The following is an 18,685-nucleotide window of genomic DNA, read 5'->3' as shown; positions in this document are numbered from 1 at the left end:
TCGTGCATGAGTGACACAGGCCAGGCCAACCCGCCCCTATGTGGTGGTGGTGGTGGTGGACGTGGTGGCGGTGGATGTGGTGGTGGTGGTGGATGAAGTGGAAATGGTGGTGGTGGAGGACGTGGTGGACGTGGTGGTGGTGGACATGGTGGTGGTGGATGTGGTGGTGGTGGACATGGTGGTGGACATGGTGGTGGTGGACGTGGTGGACATGGTGGTGGTAGACATGGTGGTGGTGGATGTGGTGGTGGTCGACATGGTGGACGTGGTCGACGTGGTGGTGGACATGGTGGTGGTGGACGTGGTGGAGGACGTGGAGGTGGACATGGTGGTGGTGGACATGGTGGTAGTGGAAGTGGTGGTGGCAGATGTGGTGGTGGTGGTGGTGGATGTGGTGGTGGGCCTTGTGGTGGTGGATGTGGTGGTGGACGTGGTGGTGGACATGGAGGTGGTAGACATGGTGGTGGACGTGGTGGTGGTGGTGAATGTGGTGGTGGTGGACATGTTGATGGTGGATGTGATGGTGGTGGATGTGGTGGTGGTGGTGGACGTGGTGGTGGATGTGGTGGTGGACCTGGTGGTAGTGGACGTGGTGGTGGATGTGGTGGTGGTGGACATGGTGGTGGATGCTGTGGTGGTGGTGGTGGACGTGGTGGACATGGTGGTGGTGGATGAGATGGTGGTAGATGTGGTGGTGGTGGACGTGGTGGTGAACGTGGTGGTGGACATGGTGGTGGTGGATGTGGTGGTGGATGTGGCGGTGGTGGACATGGTTGCTGGACGTGGTGGTGGTGGACGTGGTGGTGGTGGACATGGTGGTGGTGGATGTGATGGTGGTGGACATGGTGGTGGTGGATGTGATGGTGGTGGATGTGGTGGTGGTGGACGTGGTAGTGGTGGTGGTCGACGTGGTGGTGGATGTGGTGGTGGACATGGTGGTGGTGGACATGGCGGTGGTGGACATGATGGTGGACACGGCGGTGGTGGTGGTGGATGTGGTGGACATGGTGGTGGTGGTGGATGTGATGGTGGTGGATGTGGTGGTGGAGTTGGTGGTGAACGTGGTGGTGGTAAACGCGTGGTGGTGGTGGCCATGGTGGTGGACGTGGTGGTGGAGGTGGTGATGGTGGTCGACGTGGTGGTGGACGTGGTGGTGGTTGTGGTGGTGGTGGACGTGGTGGTGGTGGTGGACGTGGTGGTGGTGGATGTGGTGGTGGTGGTGGGTGAAGTGGACGTGGTGGTTGTGGATGTGGTGGTGGTGGATGTGGTGGTGGAGGACGTCATGGTGGTGGATGTGGTGGACATGGTGGTGGTGGTGGACATAGTGTTGGTTGATGTGGTGGTGGTGGTGTACGTGGTGGTGGACGTGGTGGTGGTGGTGGATATGGTGGTGGTGGACGTGGTGGACATGGTGGTGGTGGATGTGATGGTGGTGGACGTGGTGGTCGACGTGGTGGTGGTGGACATGGTGGGGTGGCGGAAGTGGTGGTTGATGTGGTGGTGGTGGATGTGGTGATGGTGGATGTGGTGGACGTGGTTGTGGTGGTGGACATGGTGGTGGTGGACGTGGTTGTGGTGGTGGACATGGTGGTGGTGGACATGGTGGTGGTGGATGTGGTGGTGGATGTGGCGGTGGTGGACATGGTTGCTGGACGCGGTGGTGGTGGACGTGGTGGTGGTGGATGTGATGGTGGTGGATGTGGTGGTGGTGGACGTGGTAGTGGTGGTGGTCGACGTGGTGGTGGATGTGGTGGTGGACATGGTGGTGGTGGACGTGGCGGTGGTGGACATGATGGTGGACGCGGCGGTGGTGGTGGTGGACGTGGTGGACATAGTGGTGGTGGTGGATGTGATGGTGGTGGATGTGGTGGTGGAGTTGGTGGTGAACGTGGTGGTGGTAAACGTGGTAGTGGTGGCCGTGGTGGTGGACGTGGAGGTGGTGATGGTGGTCGACGTGGTGGTGGATGTGGTGGTGGTTGTGGTGGTGGTGGACGTGGTGGTGGTGGTGGACGTGGTGGTGGTGGATGTGGTGGTGGGTGAAATGGACGTGGTGGTTGTGGATGTGGTGGTGGTGGATGTGGTGGTGGAGGACGTCATGGTGGTGGATGTGGTGGACATGGTGGTGGTGGTGGACATGGTGTTGGTGGATGTGGTGGTGGTGGTGGACGTGGTGGTGGACATGGTGGTGGTGGATATGGTGGTGGTGGACGTGGTGGACATGGTGGTGGTGGATGTGATGGTGGTGGACGTGGTGGTCGACGTGGTGGTGGTGGACAAGGTGGTGGCGGACGTGGTGGTTGATGTGGTGGTGGTGGATGTGGTGATGGTGGACGTGGTGGACGTGGTTGTGGTGGTGGACATGGTGGTGGTGGACGTGGTTGTGGTGGTGGACATGGTGGTGGTAGACATGGTGGTGGTGGATGTGGTGGTGGTGGATGTGGTGGTGGTGGACGTGGTGATGGTGGTGGACGTGGTGGTGGTGGTGGACATGGTGGTGGTGGACGTGGTGGTGGACGTGGTGGTGGACATGGTGGTGGTGATGGACGTAGTGGTGGTGGACGTGGTTTGTTCTGGTGAACATGGTGGTGGATGTGGTGTTTGTGGTGGATGTGTTGGTGGTGGATGTGGTGATGGTGGTGGACTTGGTGGTGGACGTGGTGGTGGATGTGGTGGTAGTGGACGTGGTGGTGGATATCGCGGTGGTGGTGGGGTGGACGTGGTGTTGGTAGTGGACATGGTGGGGATGTGGGGGATGTGATGGTGGTGGTGAACGTGGTGTTGTGGACGTGGTGGCTGACGTGGTGGTGGACATGGTGGTGGACGTTGTGGACATGGTGGTGGTGGACGTGGACGTGGTGATAGTTGTGGTGGTGGACGTGGTGGTCGTGCATGAGTGCCACAGTCCAGGCCGACCCGCGCCGACACACCATCGTGCATGAGTGACACAGGCCAGCCTGACTCACCATCGTGCATGAGTGACACAGGCCGACCCGTGCCGACCTACCATCGCGCATGAGTGTCACAGGCCAGGCTGACTCACCATCGTGCATGAGTGACACAGGCCAGGCCGACCCACGCCGACTCACCATCGCGCATGAGTGACACAGGCCAAGCCGACCCGCGCCGACCTACCATCGCGCATGAGTGTCACAGGCCAGGCCGATCCACCATCGTGCATGAGTGACACAGGCCAGGTCAACCCGTCCCTACCAACCATCGCGCATGAGTGACACAGGCCAGGCCGACCCCGCCGACTCACCATCACGCATGAGTGACACAGGCAATGCAGACGCACCTTCGCGCATGAGTGACACAGGCCAAGCTGACCCGCGGCGACTCACCATCGCACATGAGTGACACAGGCCAAGCCGACACTGCCGACTCACCTTCGCGCATGAGTGACATAGGCCAAGCCGACCCGCGCTGACACACTATCGCCGGATGTTATAGCTCCACTCAAAAGGGTAAGAATTCGGGACAGGGCAGCCCCTGCCCCCTGGTATTCAGACACCCTCAAGAGAGAACAAGCATTTGCAATGCAATAGGTCTCGCATTATTTAAGTTTAAGCTACTAGTACTGTAAATGGCAATGTTTTTATTTTTATTTATGCGCTATTTTAATTTTCTTTGCATAAAAAGGCGAATGCGCAGCATAAGAATGTTCATTCTATGTTAAGCCAAGTGATGGAACACACATGGCTATAACCCGATCTATGCAAACCGAGACCTCGATGCTCATAGATTAGACATTCAAGATTCTAGGCGCAATGTTTTACTTGCGGTTACTTTCACTTTAAACCCTTGATTTGTTTCTTGGATATTTGATTGATATTACATAATTCTAGCGACATTCCAAAGTCCACCAATAAAAGCAGTTGTCGACTAATAGATAAACATTACAAAGAGCAGCTTTTTAAAATTCCCAATCTTGCAGATGAGCGCATTTTTAAAAAGGCTATTTGAAGACAAAAAAACGTTGGCACAAAATAATGCGCACTTACCCACAGAGATTCGTCACTCGTTTCCATTCAATTTACTGAAGGCGACATTCTACCGAACACTTTACTGCACCGTTCTGCATAATCTTTTCAACAACCATATCCAACTAAGTACATTTTCATTGATTGATGAGGTGTGCATAGAGGGCGTAGCTACAGCCGGGTATATGGGTTAGCGTGTGCCCTGTGCAAAAACTCACCGCCGCAGCCCGGCTCGAACAGGAAGCCAGGCAACCTGTGTTGGGACGGGGGCGGGGCCGCAAAAAGACAGGAAGCAGACGGGAGCCTACCCCGCGCTCCTGTGCCCGTCAGCCAGAAGATTGCCGGAAGATTTGCGTGTCAGCTAGCGGGGCTCCTGTGCTCGTGGAGAGCCCCGCCTGCTGCTGAGGATGACCCGCTGCCTGCCGAAGGAGAGAGGGAAGGAGAGAGGGACACACGAAAAGAACTCGGTGAGTGGGGTGTGAGGGGGGGGAGGGGACATGTGCGCGCGTGCGCGTGTGTGTCTGTGTGTGTGCCTGTGTGTGCGTGTGTGCCTGTGCGTGCGCGTGTGTCTGTGTGTGTGTATGTATGCATGCATGCGTGCGTGTGTAAAAAAATCCGATGACTGGTGGGGGGGTTGCAAAGTGAAAGTAAGCAGCGCGTGTGTATGTGCGCATGCGTGAGTGCTGTGTACGCGTGTGCCTGTGATGTGCGCATGCGTGAATGTTGGTGCGCGTGCAAGCAGCTGAATCCAGCCGGGGAGAAGCGTGTGACAGTTTTTTGTCCGTCATTCCCCCGTGTCAGCTCGCTATAAGTCTCCGACCCTGGACGCATCCTTCGGATGCGAATTCCAGGGCGAGACCTAAAAAAGCTACATGCAGGGCCATGGAACAGAAATGGAGGAAATCCAAGGCAGAGCCAGATGCAACAGCTGCAATGCAGCCAGAAGAGCACATCTGGGCTCTCACATTATGGAGGCAAAGAACTCCTCGAAGAAGCTATTTAAGATCTTGAAGGAATTTACCACCCAGCATTGCGATATGGATGAAGAAGAACTTCTTACAGCTCAACTCATCTAAAACAGAGATACTGCTGTTCAGGAAGGCCGGAGAAATCTGCTCCCCCGATTGGTGGCCTTTAGAGTTGGGAGAGGCCCCTTCCCCTAAAAAGATGGTAAGAATCTTGGCATCAGGATTGATAATCAGCTGTCAATGGAGGAGCAGGTGAAGACACTGTCAGGCACCTGCTTCGGAACCATGAGGGTGCTTAGAAAGATCTTCCCCTGGATCCCACTCTCAGCAAGAAACACCCGTATCCAGTCACCCTTGGTGAGTCGACTGGACTATGGCAACTCGATGCTCGTTGGAATAAGGGAAGATCTACTATCCAAACTACAGGTGGTGCAAAACACTGCAGCTCGCCTCACCCTTAACGAACCGGCACGCACCCCCCCTTCCGCACCCCTCCCGCACCCCTTCCGCACCCCCCTTCCGCACCCCTCCCGCACCCCTTCCGCAACCCCCCCCCCCTTCCGCACCCCTCCTGAGCCGACTTCATTGGCTCCCGATTAGGAAACGAGCCATTTTTAAGATGCTATGTGTGGTCTTCAAGTCTCTACAGGGGAAAGGCCCAGCCTACCTCAAAAAGAAACTTACCCTCTACCAACCCACGCGGCAGCTAAGGTCTGGCAATCATAATTTCTTGTGTACACATAGAATAAACAAAGCGAAAACAGGGGGTCGATCTTTCTCGCATATGGCTCCCAATCACTGGAAAAACTTACCTGAGAAGATCCGGTCCTGTTCCGAGATATCTAGCTTTAAGAAACTGTTAAAGACTTTGTTTTAGGAGGCCCCGCCCACTAGTACTCATTCCTCTAAGTGCCGAGAGATCCCCCCCCCATGATTCGTTGCGCTATACAAATGAGTAAACTATAGTAAAGTATGAGTGACAGAGACCAGGCCGACCCATCATCACACATGAGTGACACAGGCCAGACCGACCAACCATCATGCATGAGTGACACAGGCCAGGCCGACCAACCATCACGCATGAGTGACACAGGCCAGGCCGACCAACCATCACGCATGAGTGACACAGGCCAGGCCCACCAAGCATCGCACATGAGTGACACAGGCCAGGCCGACCAACCATCACGTATGAGTGACACAGGCCAGGCCGACCCACCAACGTGCATGAGTGACACAGGCCAGGCCGATCCACCAACGTGCATGAGTGACACAGGCCAGGCCGACCCACCATCACGTATGAGTGACACAAGCCAGGCCGACCAACCATCACGTATGAGTGACACAGGCCAGGCCCACCCACCAACGTGCATGAGTGACACAGGCCAGGCCGATCCACCACCACGCATGAGTGACACAGGCCAGGCCGACCAACCATCACGCATGAGTGACACAGGCCAGGCCGACCAACCATCACGCATGAGTGACACAGGCCAGGCCGACCAACCATCACGTATGAGTGACACAGGCCAGGCCGACCAACCATCACGTATGAGTGACACAGGCCAGGCCGACCAACCATCGCGCATGAGTGACACAGGCCAGGCCGACCCACCAACGTGCATGAGTGACACAGGCCAGGCCGATCCACCACCGCGCATGAGTGACACAGGCCAGGCCGACCAAGCAAAAAAAAAAGTCCAAAAAAAAGTCAAAGTCAAAAAGTTTTTATTTGGTCTGGTACTCAGCTGAGGACCACAAAAATTTTTTTAAAACAGTTTACAGAGAATCAAAATACACATCAATATAATTTTAAAAAAGATTTCAAAAATTTATAGAAGTTATAACAGACCCATTCATCAGTCGGTTGTTTACATAATGATAGTAAGCTGTCAACAGTAGTGATGTTATATTTCTGATATATCGGCCCTACATATCTTTTCCGTGCTTTTACTACAGTTTCATGTGGACAAACAAATAGTATGTGCACAATATCTTGCACTCCCCCGAAACACAGTTTACACATAGGGGAGTCTCCTGGTGACCATTTAGATGTAAAGGCAGAAACCGGTAGGATTCCTAAACGCAGCATAATTATGGACCTTCTTGCTCCGTGTGTTAGACAGAGCCCCAAATATGGCCGAGATTGCTTATATTCCAGTGATTGTGTAAAGATTTTATAAGTAGACAATTTACTACAATGGACTAGATCTAGATCATAACTTAATCTCGGAGTAAAGCATTTCAAAAAGAGTTTTAACTGGGATTTTGACCAAGATGACAGAATAACTTTTGTGAGGCATGCTAGTTTGAATGCCTCAACCATATTCTTGGTAAAGGTAAGACATTGAGATTCGGGTTTAAAAATCTCGATCTTTAACAAAAATCTCAGTGTTCCTTCTTTTGCATGCAAGATGTTGTAGGCCCATCTGATAATATTTGCCACAGCTGTGGCATACGAGCTTGTTAGGGCAAATTCCAGTCTAAGTGCCTGTACAGATGTCGATGAAGCGACCTTTAATAGTCTTTTCAAAATCTTTCCTTCTGCTAAATCCATGAAAGACCATTGTTTCATTGGTAAGTGTTCAGTAGCGTAAGACAGTACCGCAGGTATTTTTACTTTGTACACTTTGAGTAGCGAGGAAAAATGCCTATTTCCAGTGGCCATATACAATCGAGAAAGCGCCCCTGCATGTATCTCAGATTTTTTCTTTAGATTGTCAATTTGTTTGAAATTTTGTATGTTCTTTGAAAAAATCCTTCCAAGATAGGTATATTCATTTACTTCCTCTACTCTTTTCCCATTAAGGTACCAGCTATATTTAGCACTTTTTTTTCGACCAGAGAACGCTACCACTTTAGTCTTTGTTAGGTTAGGAATTAAAAAGTGGACCTTCGAATAGTCATTCAAGGAATTCAGCAGATTTTGAAGGCCAAATGGTGTGAGATCTACCAGGACTATATCATCTGCATATAACAATGCATGTATGCTCTGAGATGCAACCTTTGGGGGCAGGCTAGTGCATTGCTGCAGATGAGAAGGTAAATCGCTTAGGTAAAGCGAGAATAAAATTGGGGCAAGGAGGCATCCTTGCTTAAGACCATTCAAGGTATTAATTGGTTTTGTAATACCCTTCTCACTTCCCATTTGAACCTGGGACCAGGTGTTTGTGTGTAACATAATTATTAGTTGCAGTAGGTTTTCAGAAATCCCCAGTTTTCTCAATTTTTTCCATAGGGTTGGCCTATCAACGCGGTCGAACGCAGTTGAATAGTCTATAAATGCAGCATACACTGGTTGAGATCTACGTCCAGTATATTTGTCAAGTATAGTCTGGAGAATTGAGATATTATCTATTACTGAGTGATTTGGTCGGAAACCAGCCTGATACATCAGTATTATTCCTTGTGAAAAGCACCAACCTTTTAATCGATCCAATACCTCTGCTGCAAAAATCTTGCCTGTAGCGTCCATTAATGCAATTTGGCGGTAATTACTAGCAATATTCCGGTTCCCTTTTTTGTATATGGGAATTATAGTACTTCCCTGCCAAGATTTTGGTATTTTCCTGGTGCAGAAGATGTGATTAAATAATGTTGTCAACATCTGACTCCAATGTTTGGGATTGGACTGCAATACTTTGATCGGTATCAGATCAGGGCCTGACGCAGAGGTACATCGGGCTTTTCTAATGTGCATTTCAATAGAAAATACTGTACATTTTTCCATTGGTGAGGGTTTAGTTTCTAAAAAGAGTTCAACAGTATTACTATCATCATTAGATGGGTTTGCTTTATATAGGTCATTTAGATATCCTTCCCAATCCTGCGGTGGTACTGGTATGGCATGTAGTGTCTTTTTAGTTCCAATTATTTTGGCTATCAATGACCAATATTTTCTTTGATTATTTTGTTTTGCCGCCTCGTGAATATCCACCCAATTTTTGTCCTGAATCTTTCTTTTTTCACTGCTCTTTTTCCTTCTTTGTTGGTTTTTTAGTTTATTTATCTCTTGCTGTATGGCGGGTAAAAAATTTAAGAATTGCCCACAAATCAATTTATTTAGTTTCCTCTTACTTGCATTTTCGTTGGAAGTTTTGCAAATTTGATTCATACGTGGTTTTTCCCTGTTGAGCAGTAACATTTTAAGATTTGCCATAATGCATTCAAAGTTTGTTATTTGACAGTCCGAATGCATTGTAGTTAAAATTTCATTTTGTAGGATCTTTCCATTAATATAATGCAGAGTCCCAGAATTCCAAAAAATTCGCCTTTGCGTCTTGCTGATTTCTATATTCCCATTAAGTTGCATAATTGGGTTCGGCAGAGAAGGTTTTAATGACCAGCCAGTATATAAACAGAGAAGAGCGTGGTCACTGTATTCTGTAAAGTCAATTTTCAAATATTGAAATGTATCCACTATCTCTATATTACATATTAGATAATCAATAATTGATAGGGAACCGTTTCCACGCCTTGTGAAAGATGCTGGTCTATCACCCTCTATGTAGCCATTCAATATTGTCCCATTTATACTCGGCAGTGAAGCTAGTAGCATTTTCCCTCTTTTGTCAGAGATTTTACCTTTTGGGAAAATCGGAGTTGGTAAGTCTATTAGTTCATCTTCGTAAGTTTGTGCCCACTTGCCAATATCGGCATTAGATATTTTCCCATTTACGTCACCCGCAATCAAGTACGGGGTATTCGGTCTTTCTTCAATTAGTTTAGCAATCGAATCAATAGTAACCAAAAAAGTAGTATCTTGTGAGGTACCTGGAGAAATATACATATTAAAAAACAAAAATGCCTTTTTTTGGTCCGAAGTGTTTGTCTTTAATGAAACCTCAATGCATTGAAAGTTATCAGATTTGGAATTGATAATTACTTGAGCCCATTCATGTTCCTCGCTTAGAAGAATTGCCAGACCACCCTTAGCATGACCTCTACTTGTCGATATAGCCGGAATATCATAGACAAAATAACCCTTTTGCTTGAATGGTTTTGTAGCCCATGTTTCCTGTATGGCTAATATATCTGGGTTATTTTGTAATGCTATGTTCATTTTATTGTTAGTTTTTCCGGCTAAGTTCCACGAGGTGATCTTTAAACTACTGTTAAACAGTGCAATGCAATTGGTGATCTTGTTTATTACTATTTAAGGCCTCAGAAACCCAAGCCCAGGATTCTGGTATTTTTTTGATTTCTCTTTCTTCATAGTATTGGCTCCATACATTTCTTTGACCATCATTTACCTGGATTGTCAGAGTGTCCCTCCTAGTGCTATTTTGCCCCATGTTTGCACAAGCAAAGTTGTTTATGTCCCATTCTTTTGGGAGGGTATTCCTGTTTGTGTTTTTGTGGCCAATCACATTATCTAAGTATTTCTTCGGTGGAGATATTTCTATGACATCATAGCCATGTTTGTGTAATATTTCTTTTTCCCTTACGATAATTCCAGGAAGAACAGACGACCAGAAAGCTACTTTCGCAATTTTCCTATTTTCCTTTAATGGGAATGTTACTAGGTCTATCTCTTTACTGGTGATAGATTGCAAGGTGTAGATATGCTGTAGCAGACTAATTATCCTTCCTCGATTTAACGGTGAATCGTCAGTGGGAAAGAGCTCTTCAAACTGGAGATATTTCGTCATAGGTTGACAACCACCAGGAGATAATACCACGTTTGTCCTGCTTTCTTTATTTTTTTGTGCAATACTGCTTTTTATTCCAGAAGGTATATATTCAGGAGCCTTTAAATTCAATTGTTGAATGGAAGGTTTGTTATTTTTTCCGCTTGGTATCTCTTCCGAGGGTTGTTTGATGGCTAATATCTCAGAAAGACCTTCCTCGTTTTTATGTTCTATAGGTATATCTTTAAATCTTATCTTTCTCGATTTCTTTTTATTGATTCTTCTTATTTTTTTCCTATTTCTGATTTTCCTTTTCGATCCTTTGTCACATTTCATTTGAGTAGGCTTTTGCTCAAGATCTTCCTCTGGAACAGATAGAACAATCGTTTTTTCATCTCCTTCATCAGCATTATGTATCATATTGTTATTCTTTGTTACTGAAAAAATCGGATACTCTTTTATTTGCGATGAAGGCTCCTCTCTGAACAATTTCTTTAAGGAGTATATTCGGGCCTCTTTGGTGTCTTTCTTAGTTTTAGTGTAAAGTTGGCATTTTAACTCCTGGTAAGTAGTTTGAGTACTACTATCACATTTGTTTTGAGGTTCAGGGATCAAGGCTTTGGACGAGAGAGAGGGATGAAAAACCTCCCTTTTTTCCTCCTGTGTCTGTATGTTATTTACTGATATCATTTGATCTTTTTTCCTTTTTTCTTCTACCAGAAATTTTAAAATGCCGATTTGAACATCCAAGGTTTGATCCGAATTTTCTAGAATATTACCCAAAAAAGAGAGGACAGATTCGAGAATTTCCTGTAATGTGTATAAAGCCTTAGATATAGGGGACGCCACATTGGTAGAGTTCATATTGTTCGGGAGAAATGTATCCAGTGATGCGTCCAAATTCATTTTAAAATCAAAGTGTTTATCTAAAATTTCAGTTTGTAAATTTTCCGAATGTGATTGTAGCTCAGAAGTATTCTCCACTGGTTGAATACCCTCTAAGCAGAGGTTCTCAGAATTTGAAAGATGAGTTATTTGATTTGTCAGTGTGACATTGGGGGACACAGAGATAGTAATTTGAGGCTCCTGTTTGGATCGTAGAATTTGAGGTATAGAGTGAGATCCAAGATCGCTTACAGCCGAAGTAGTCTGTGCATCCGAAAAAGACAAGTCAGCGACCTCTTTAGGAGGAGTGTTTTCCGGTGTTACTAATAGTTCGTTATCCGAAGGACTTAATTGTCTTTTAGGAGACAGAGCTCGAAAATAGTTGCTAATAGCGGGGGTTCCAATCAGCTGTCCTGGTTTTACTGCTTTAGCAGAGCATTTTCTAACAGCTTCTTCAGTGCCCATTCTCTTCATAAAAATAGTACGTGATCTTAGTTTTTTATATGCCATAAGATAAGGTTTCACCCAGGTATATTTGATTAAAAGTGCCTTACCATGTATTAGCAGATTCAGCTGTCAATAAAAGTTCTGATTACGAACACATTTTAAGGGCCGAATATAAAAATACAAAATGCAAAATTGGAAATACCAGTTAAAAGAGGGGTGGCCCGTCCCGTCCTTGTGCGACCTTGGACGGCCTTAGACGGCCCGCCCTTTGCCCGGGCTTCGCCCCGTGCTCCGACCCGCGCGCGTCCCGCGATGCGTGTGATAGGTGGGAGTTATATTGCTTCACGGGAAGGGAGGGCGTGGCACTGGGAGGGGGCGCGGCACTCACGGGAAGAGGACCAGCTGTAGGTGGGAAATGCTGGTCCTCGCAGTCCCGGGGCCGGCGCCTCTCCCTCCTCTGCGGCCACAGAAGCAACGAGGTCCTTGGTAGGATTAAAAGCGGCAGCAACACAGGATACAAGCTACTCCAGTAGCGTAGGGGACACAGCAAGCGCTTCTCCTGCTTCACGAGCCCGGCCGACCAACCATCACGCATGAGTGACACAGGCCAGGCCGACCCACCGTCGCGCCTGAGTGACACAGGCCAGGCCGACCCACCGTCGCGCCTGAGTGACACAGGCCAAGCCGACCCACCATCACGCATGAGTGACACAGGCCAGGCCGACCCACCATCACGCATGAGTGACACAGGCCAGGCCGACCAACCATCACGCATGAGTGACACAGCCAGGCCGACCCACCATCACGCATGAGTGACACAGGCCAGGCCGACCAACCATCGCGCATGAGTGACACAGGCTAGGCCGACCAAGCATCGCGCATGACTGACACAGGCCAGGCCGACCAACCATCACGTATGAGTGACACAGGCCAGGCTGACCCACCATCACGCATGAGTGACACAGGCCAGGCCGACCAACCATCGCGCATGAGTGACACAGGCTAGGCCGACCAACCATCACGCATGAGTGACACAGGCCAGGCCGACCAACCATCACGCATGAGTGACACAGGCCAGGCCGACCAACCATCGCGCATGAGTGACACAGGCCAGGCCGACCCACCAACGTGCATGAGTGACACAGGCCAGGCCGATCCACCCCCGCGCATGAGTGACACAGGCCAGGCCGACCAACCATCACGCATGAGTGACACAGGCCAGGCCGACCCACCGTCGCGCCTGAGTGACACAGGCCAGGCCGACCCACCATCACGCATGAGTGACACAGGCCAGGCCGACCCACCATCACGCATGAGTGACACAGGCCAGGCCGATCCACCACCGCGCATGAGTGACACAGGCCAGGCGTACCCACCATCACGCATGAGTGACACAGGCCAGGCCGACCCACCATCACGCATGAGTGACACAGGCCAGGCCGACTCACCACGCGCATGAGTGACACAGGCCAGGCCGACCCACCATCACGCATGAGTGACACAGGCCAGGCCGACTCACCACGCGCATGAGTGACACAGGCCAGGCCGACCCACCATCACGCATGAGTGACACAGGCCAGGCCGACCCACCATCACGCATGAGTGACACAGGCCAGGCCGACCCACCACGCGCTTGCCATGAAGGCCGTGCACAGCGGGGTGTTGCCAGCCCACAAGGGGGTTGGGACAGTGGGTGGTTGGCCAACCGCAGGCAGTTGTCCGCAGACGTTTTATAATAAGATATTAAATATATAAGATGTTAAAAAACAGAAATTCACTGAAAATTCAAAGGTTGAAGTGGAGTTATACACAAGTCTTCTAATAGTAAGACAAATCTACTGTTTTAAAACCCAAAAAACCCACTGATACTCACCATTTATATGTCACTGACATAAATATAACTTGCACCACTATGATGCACTGCTTATGATTGCACGTATTACATCACTAATGACGTATGAAATCTATGGCGTGCAAGTGATACTTATGTCAGTTACGTGTAACTGGTCAATTTCAGTGTTCATTTGGCTTTAAAACTGTACGGGGAGAGTGGACGAGCGCCTTGAGGCCTGTACACGGCACATGGGGGGTCGTGGCCTTGAGGGGCAGGTACGAGGGGCTGCCTGCCCCCGACCCCGGTCCCCGGGGCACATGACAGGCTCAGCCCCGCATCTCGGGGCCTCAGACCCTTCAACAACCCCCCACCCCCCCCCCCCCCCAGGGGCCACAACAAAGGAAGCAAAACTGTCAGAAGGAACCAAAGAAAACAGGAATCAATAGGAAAAGAAGGAGGGAAACAAGGCAGGGGCCCTGAGCACGGGAGACAGGACTGGGGAGAGGGGTCGAGGGGTCAGGGGTCATCAGGACCGGACCCCACAGCATCAGAGGGAATCAGAGGCCGGTACCTGCGCTCCGCGGGTCCGAGGGATGCACGAAGCCGCCACCAGCAGACACCCGGCGACCACCAGGACCCCGGGGGCCGCCATGCTGAGGGGACCCCTCCGGGGACAGGTCGCAGGCTTCAGTCAGGCGGAGTCCAGCGCCCAGAAGTCCGGAGAAGCGCTTTGTAGGATGTTCTTAATAATCGATGTTATACACCTCCTCGTTCAGAAGCATCCGAGCCCTTCAGTAGCTCTTCACGGAAGCATCCCTCGGAGCAGCTTCTAGGCGCCTCCGCCGCAGCGCCTCGACGCCCAGGCAGGCTCTCCTCGGCGCTAGGTCCTGTACCGGTGACCGCAGCGCCTCGACGCCCAGGGCCCTCGTCGGCGCTAGGCCGCACCCGTGACTGTAGCGCTTCGATGCCCAGGGCCCTCGTCGGCGCTAGGCCGCACCAGTGACTGTAGCGCTTCGATGCCCAGTGCCCTCGTCGGCGCTAGGCCTGCTCCGGTGACTGCTGGGGGGGACTGACCGCAGCTCCTCGACGCAGAGGCACAAACAGGAACTGGGGCGGATTTCCTCCCTGGTATCTGCTCCACCAGAGGGAAGGAAGGAAGCCTCACTCCAGCCTGGAAAGCAACTCTGAGGGAAGCCGAGGAATCTGATGAGGGGGCAGATCCGTGGCGCCCCATGACAGGGCAGAGAGCTCCAGGTCTCCCTGGCACCCTCCGTGACAGGGCAGAGCTGAGGGCCTCCTGGGCAGAGCGGGGCTGTCCATGGCACCCTCCATGACAGGGCAGAGCTGGGGGCCTCCTGGGCAGAGCTGGGGTGTCCATGGCACCCTCCGTGCCAGGGCAGAGCGCTCCAGGTCTCCCTGGCACCCTCTATGACAGGGCAGAGCAGGGGTGTCCATTGCACCCTCCGTGACAGGGCAGAGCTGGGGGCCTCCTGGGCAGAGCTGGGGGCCTCCTGGGCAGAGCTGGGGGCCTCCTGGGCAGAGCTGGGGGCCTCCTGGGCAGAGCTGGGGGCCTCCTGGGCAGAGCTGGGGTGTCCATGGCACCCTCCGTGCCAGGGTAGAGCTGGGGGCCTCCAGGCCAGAGCTGGGGTGTCCATGGCACCCTGCGTGCCAGGGCAGAGCTGGGGGCCTCCTGGGCAGAGCTGGGGTGTCCATGGCACCCTCCGTGACAGGGCAGAGCTGGGGCGTCCATGGCACCCTCCGTGCCAGGGCAGAGCTGGGGGCCTCCTGGGCAGAGCTGGGGTGTCCATGGCACCCTCCGTGCCAGGGCAGAGCAGGGGGCCTCCTGGGCAGAGCTGGGGTGTCCATGGCACCCTCCGTGCCAGGGCAGAGCTGGAGGGCTCCAGGGCAGAGCTGGGGTGTCCATGGCACCCTCCGTGCCAGGGCAGAGTGGGGGTGTCCATGGCACCCTCCATGCCAGGGCAGAGCCGGGGGCCTCCAGGGCAGAGTTGGGGGGCGGGGCCTCCAGGGCAGAGCACGATGCTACAATCGACTCCACATCGACATGAATGCGGTGCTATCACCAACCCCACTTCAGCATTAAGACAATACCACCACCAGCTTCAGATCATTTTCAATACAGTGCAGTCCTGTCTGATCTTCTTCAAACCCTGGGGTGGGGGGGTCTCAGTGGAAAGGGACACAGCGGTTCACAGCTCACTTTACAGGGTATTCACCTCCAAGTGAGAGACGCCTTGGAAACTTCAACGCGCAAAAGTGCCGACATTACACATTCTCAGCATTGCCGAAAACACTGAGCCGCGGTTCCTCCTGTTCGTGGAAAAGTCCTTGTGACACTTCCTGATGTAAATCCCACTCGAGATCTGCAAGGCGCCATGTCTGAGTTTCTCTGTCCTGGCATTCAGAGATCCCACCAGTGGCACACCACCAGGAAAGCCTCCTAGCGTTCCAGCAGTGTCCAGAGGCACAGCTCCTCCTGCGACAGGGTCCACAACCCCTCCCCACCCTGCTTGTTGTAGCACCACATGGCGGTGGTTTGTGTCCGTGAGCACTCGTACCAGCGTCCTTGTGTTCAAAGGAAGGAAAGCTTTCGATGCCAAGCGGGTGGACTGGCGCACATCACATCGCATCGCTTCGCGTCACATCGCATCGCATCGCATCACATCGCATCACATCGCATCACATCGCATCACATCACATCGCATCACATCACATCGCGTCACATCGCATCGCATCACATCGCATCACATCGCGTCACATCGCATCGCATCACATCGCCGCACATCGCATCACATCGCATCACATCACATTGCATCACATTGCATCACATCACATCGCATCACATCACATCGCATCACATCACATTGCATCACATCGCATCACATCGCATCACATCACATCACATTGCATCACATCACATCACATCGCATCACATCACATCGCATTGCATCACATCACATTGCATTACATCGCATCACATCACATTGCATCACATCACATCACATCTCATCGCATCACATCGCATCACATCGCATCACATCGCATCACATACACATCTCATCGCATCACATCACGTCGCATCGCATCACTTTGCATCTCATCACATCACATCGCATCACATCACATCTCATCACATTGCATAGCATCACATCGCATCACATAGCATTGCATCACATCGCATCACATCGCATCAAATACACATCTCATCGCATCACATTACATTGCATCACGTCGCATCACATCACATCGCATCACATCACATTGCATCGCATCACATCGCATAGCATCACATCGCATCACATCACATCACATCGCATTGCATCACATCGCATCGCATCACATCGCATCACATACACATCACATCACATCAGATCGCATTGCATCGCATTGCATCGAATCGCATCACATCGCATCATATCGCATCACATACACATCACATCACATCGCATCACATCAGATTGCATTGCATCGCATTGCATCACATCACATCGCATTGCATCGCATTACATCGCATCACATCGCATCACATCACATCGCATCACATCACATCGCATCACATTGCATCTCATCAGATCGCATTGCATCGCATCACATCACATCGCATCACATCTGGGCAATAGCTCGCTTAATCTTCCCGACGGCCCCCCAGCGCCTAGAGACCCTTACGGGTGATTGTGCGCTTTACAAATGTGGGCTTTACTTTACATCGCATCACATCAGATCGCATTGCATCACATCGCATCACATCACATCACATCACATTGCATCGCATTGCATCACATCGCATTACATCACATTGCATCACATCGCATCACATCGCAGTACATCACATTGCATTGCATCGCATTGCATCGCATCACATCACATTGCATCACATCACATTGCATCACATCGCATCACATCACATCATATCACATCACATCACATCGCATCACATCGCATCGCATCACATCGCATCACATCGCATCACATACACATCACATCGCATCACATCAGATCGCATCACATCAGAGCGCATCACATCGCATCACATACACATCACATTGCATCACATCACATCAGATCGCATTGCATCGCATCACATCACATCACATCACATACTCATCGCATCCCAAAACATCGCATCACATCAGATCGCTTCACATCACATTGCATCACATTCACATCGTATCGCATCACATCAGATCGCATTGCATCGCATCACATACACATCACATCACATTGCATCACATCAGATCACATTGCATCGCATCGCATCGCATCGCATCACATCACATCGCATCACATACACATCGCATCACATCAGATCGCATCACATCAGATCCCATCACATCGCATCACATACACATCACATCAGATTGCATTGCATCGCATCACATCACATCACATCACATACACATCGCATCGCATCACATCGCATCGCATCACATCAGATCGCTTCACATCACATCGCATTACATACACATCGTATCGCATCACATCAGATCGCATGGCATCGCATCACATACACATCACATCACATCGCATTACATCAGATCACATTGCATCACATTGCATCGCATCACATACACATCACATCGCATCGCATTGCATCACATAACATTGCATTACATCGCATCACATCACATTGCATCACATCACATCTCGTCGCATCACATTGCATCACATCGCATCACATCGCATCACATCGCATCACATCGCATCACATACACATCTTATCGTATCACATCACATTGCATCACGTCGCATCACATCACATCACATCACATTGCATCGCATCACATCGCATCACATCACGTCGCATCGCATCACATTGCATCACATCGCATCAAATCTAATCACATCGCATCACATCACATCTCATCACATTGCATCACATCGCATCACATCGCATCACATCGCATCACATAGCATCACATAGCATTG

The 18,685-nt window shown here is 50.6% G+C and overlaps 1 protein-coding gene across 1 annotated transcript in view; it reads right to left on the bottom strand.

The window, feature by feature from the left end:
• The window catches only part of STAB1 (stabilin 1), a 769,578-nt gene extending 754,766 nt beyond the window's left edge, over positions 1-14,812 (bottom strand). The window contains exon 1 of the mRNA XM_078661896.1: positions 14,313-14,812. Coding sequence (XP_078518022.1) covers positions 14,313-14,393 — 81 coding nt within the window. The 5' untranslated portion in view covers positions 14,394-14,812. The remainder of the gene's footprint in view (positions 1-14,312) is intronic.
• Positions 14,813-18,685: the final 3,873 nt, after the last annotated feature.

The sequence above is a fragment of the Lissotriton helveticus genome, chromosome 9 (assembly GCF_964261635.1).
Source record: "Lissotriton helveticus chromosome 9, aLisHel1.1, whole genome shotgun sequence".
Taxonomy (NCBI): domain Eukaryota; kingdom Metazoa; phylum Chordata; class Amphibia; order Caudata; family Salamandridae; genus Lissotriton; species Lissotriton helveticus.
Note: the sequence above shows the minus strand (reverse complement) of the source record. Positions and strands in the feature narration are given on the sequence as shown.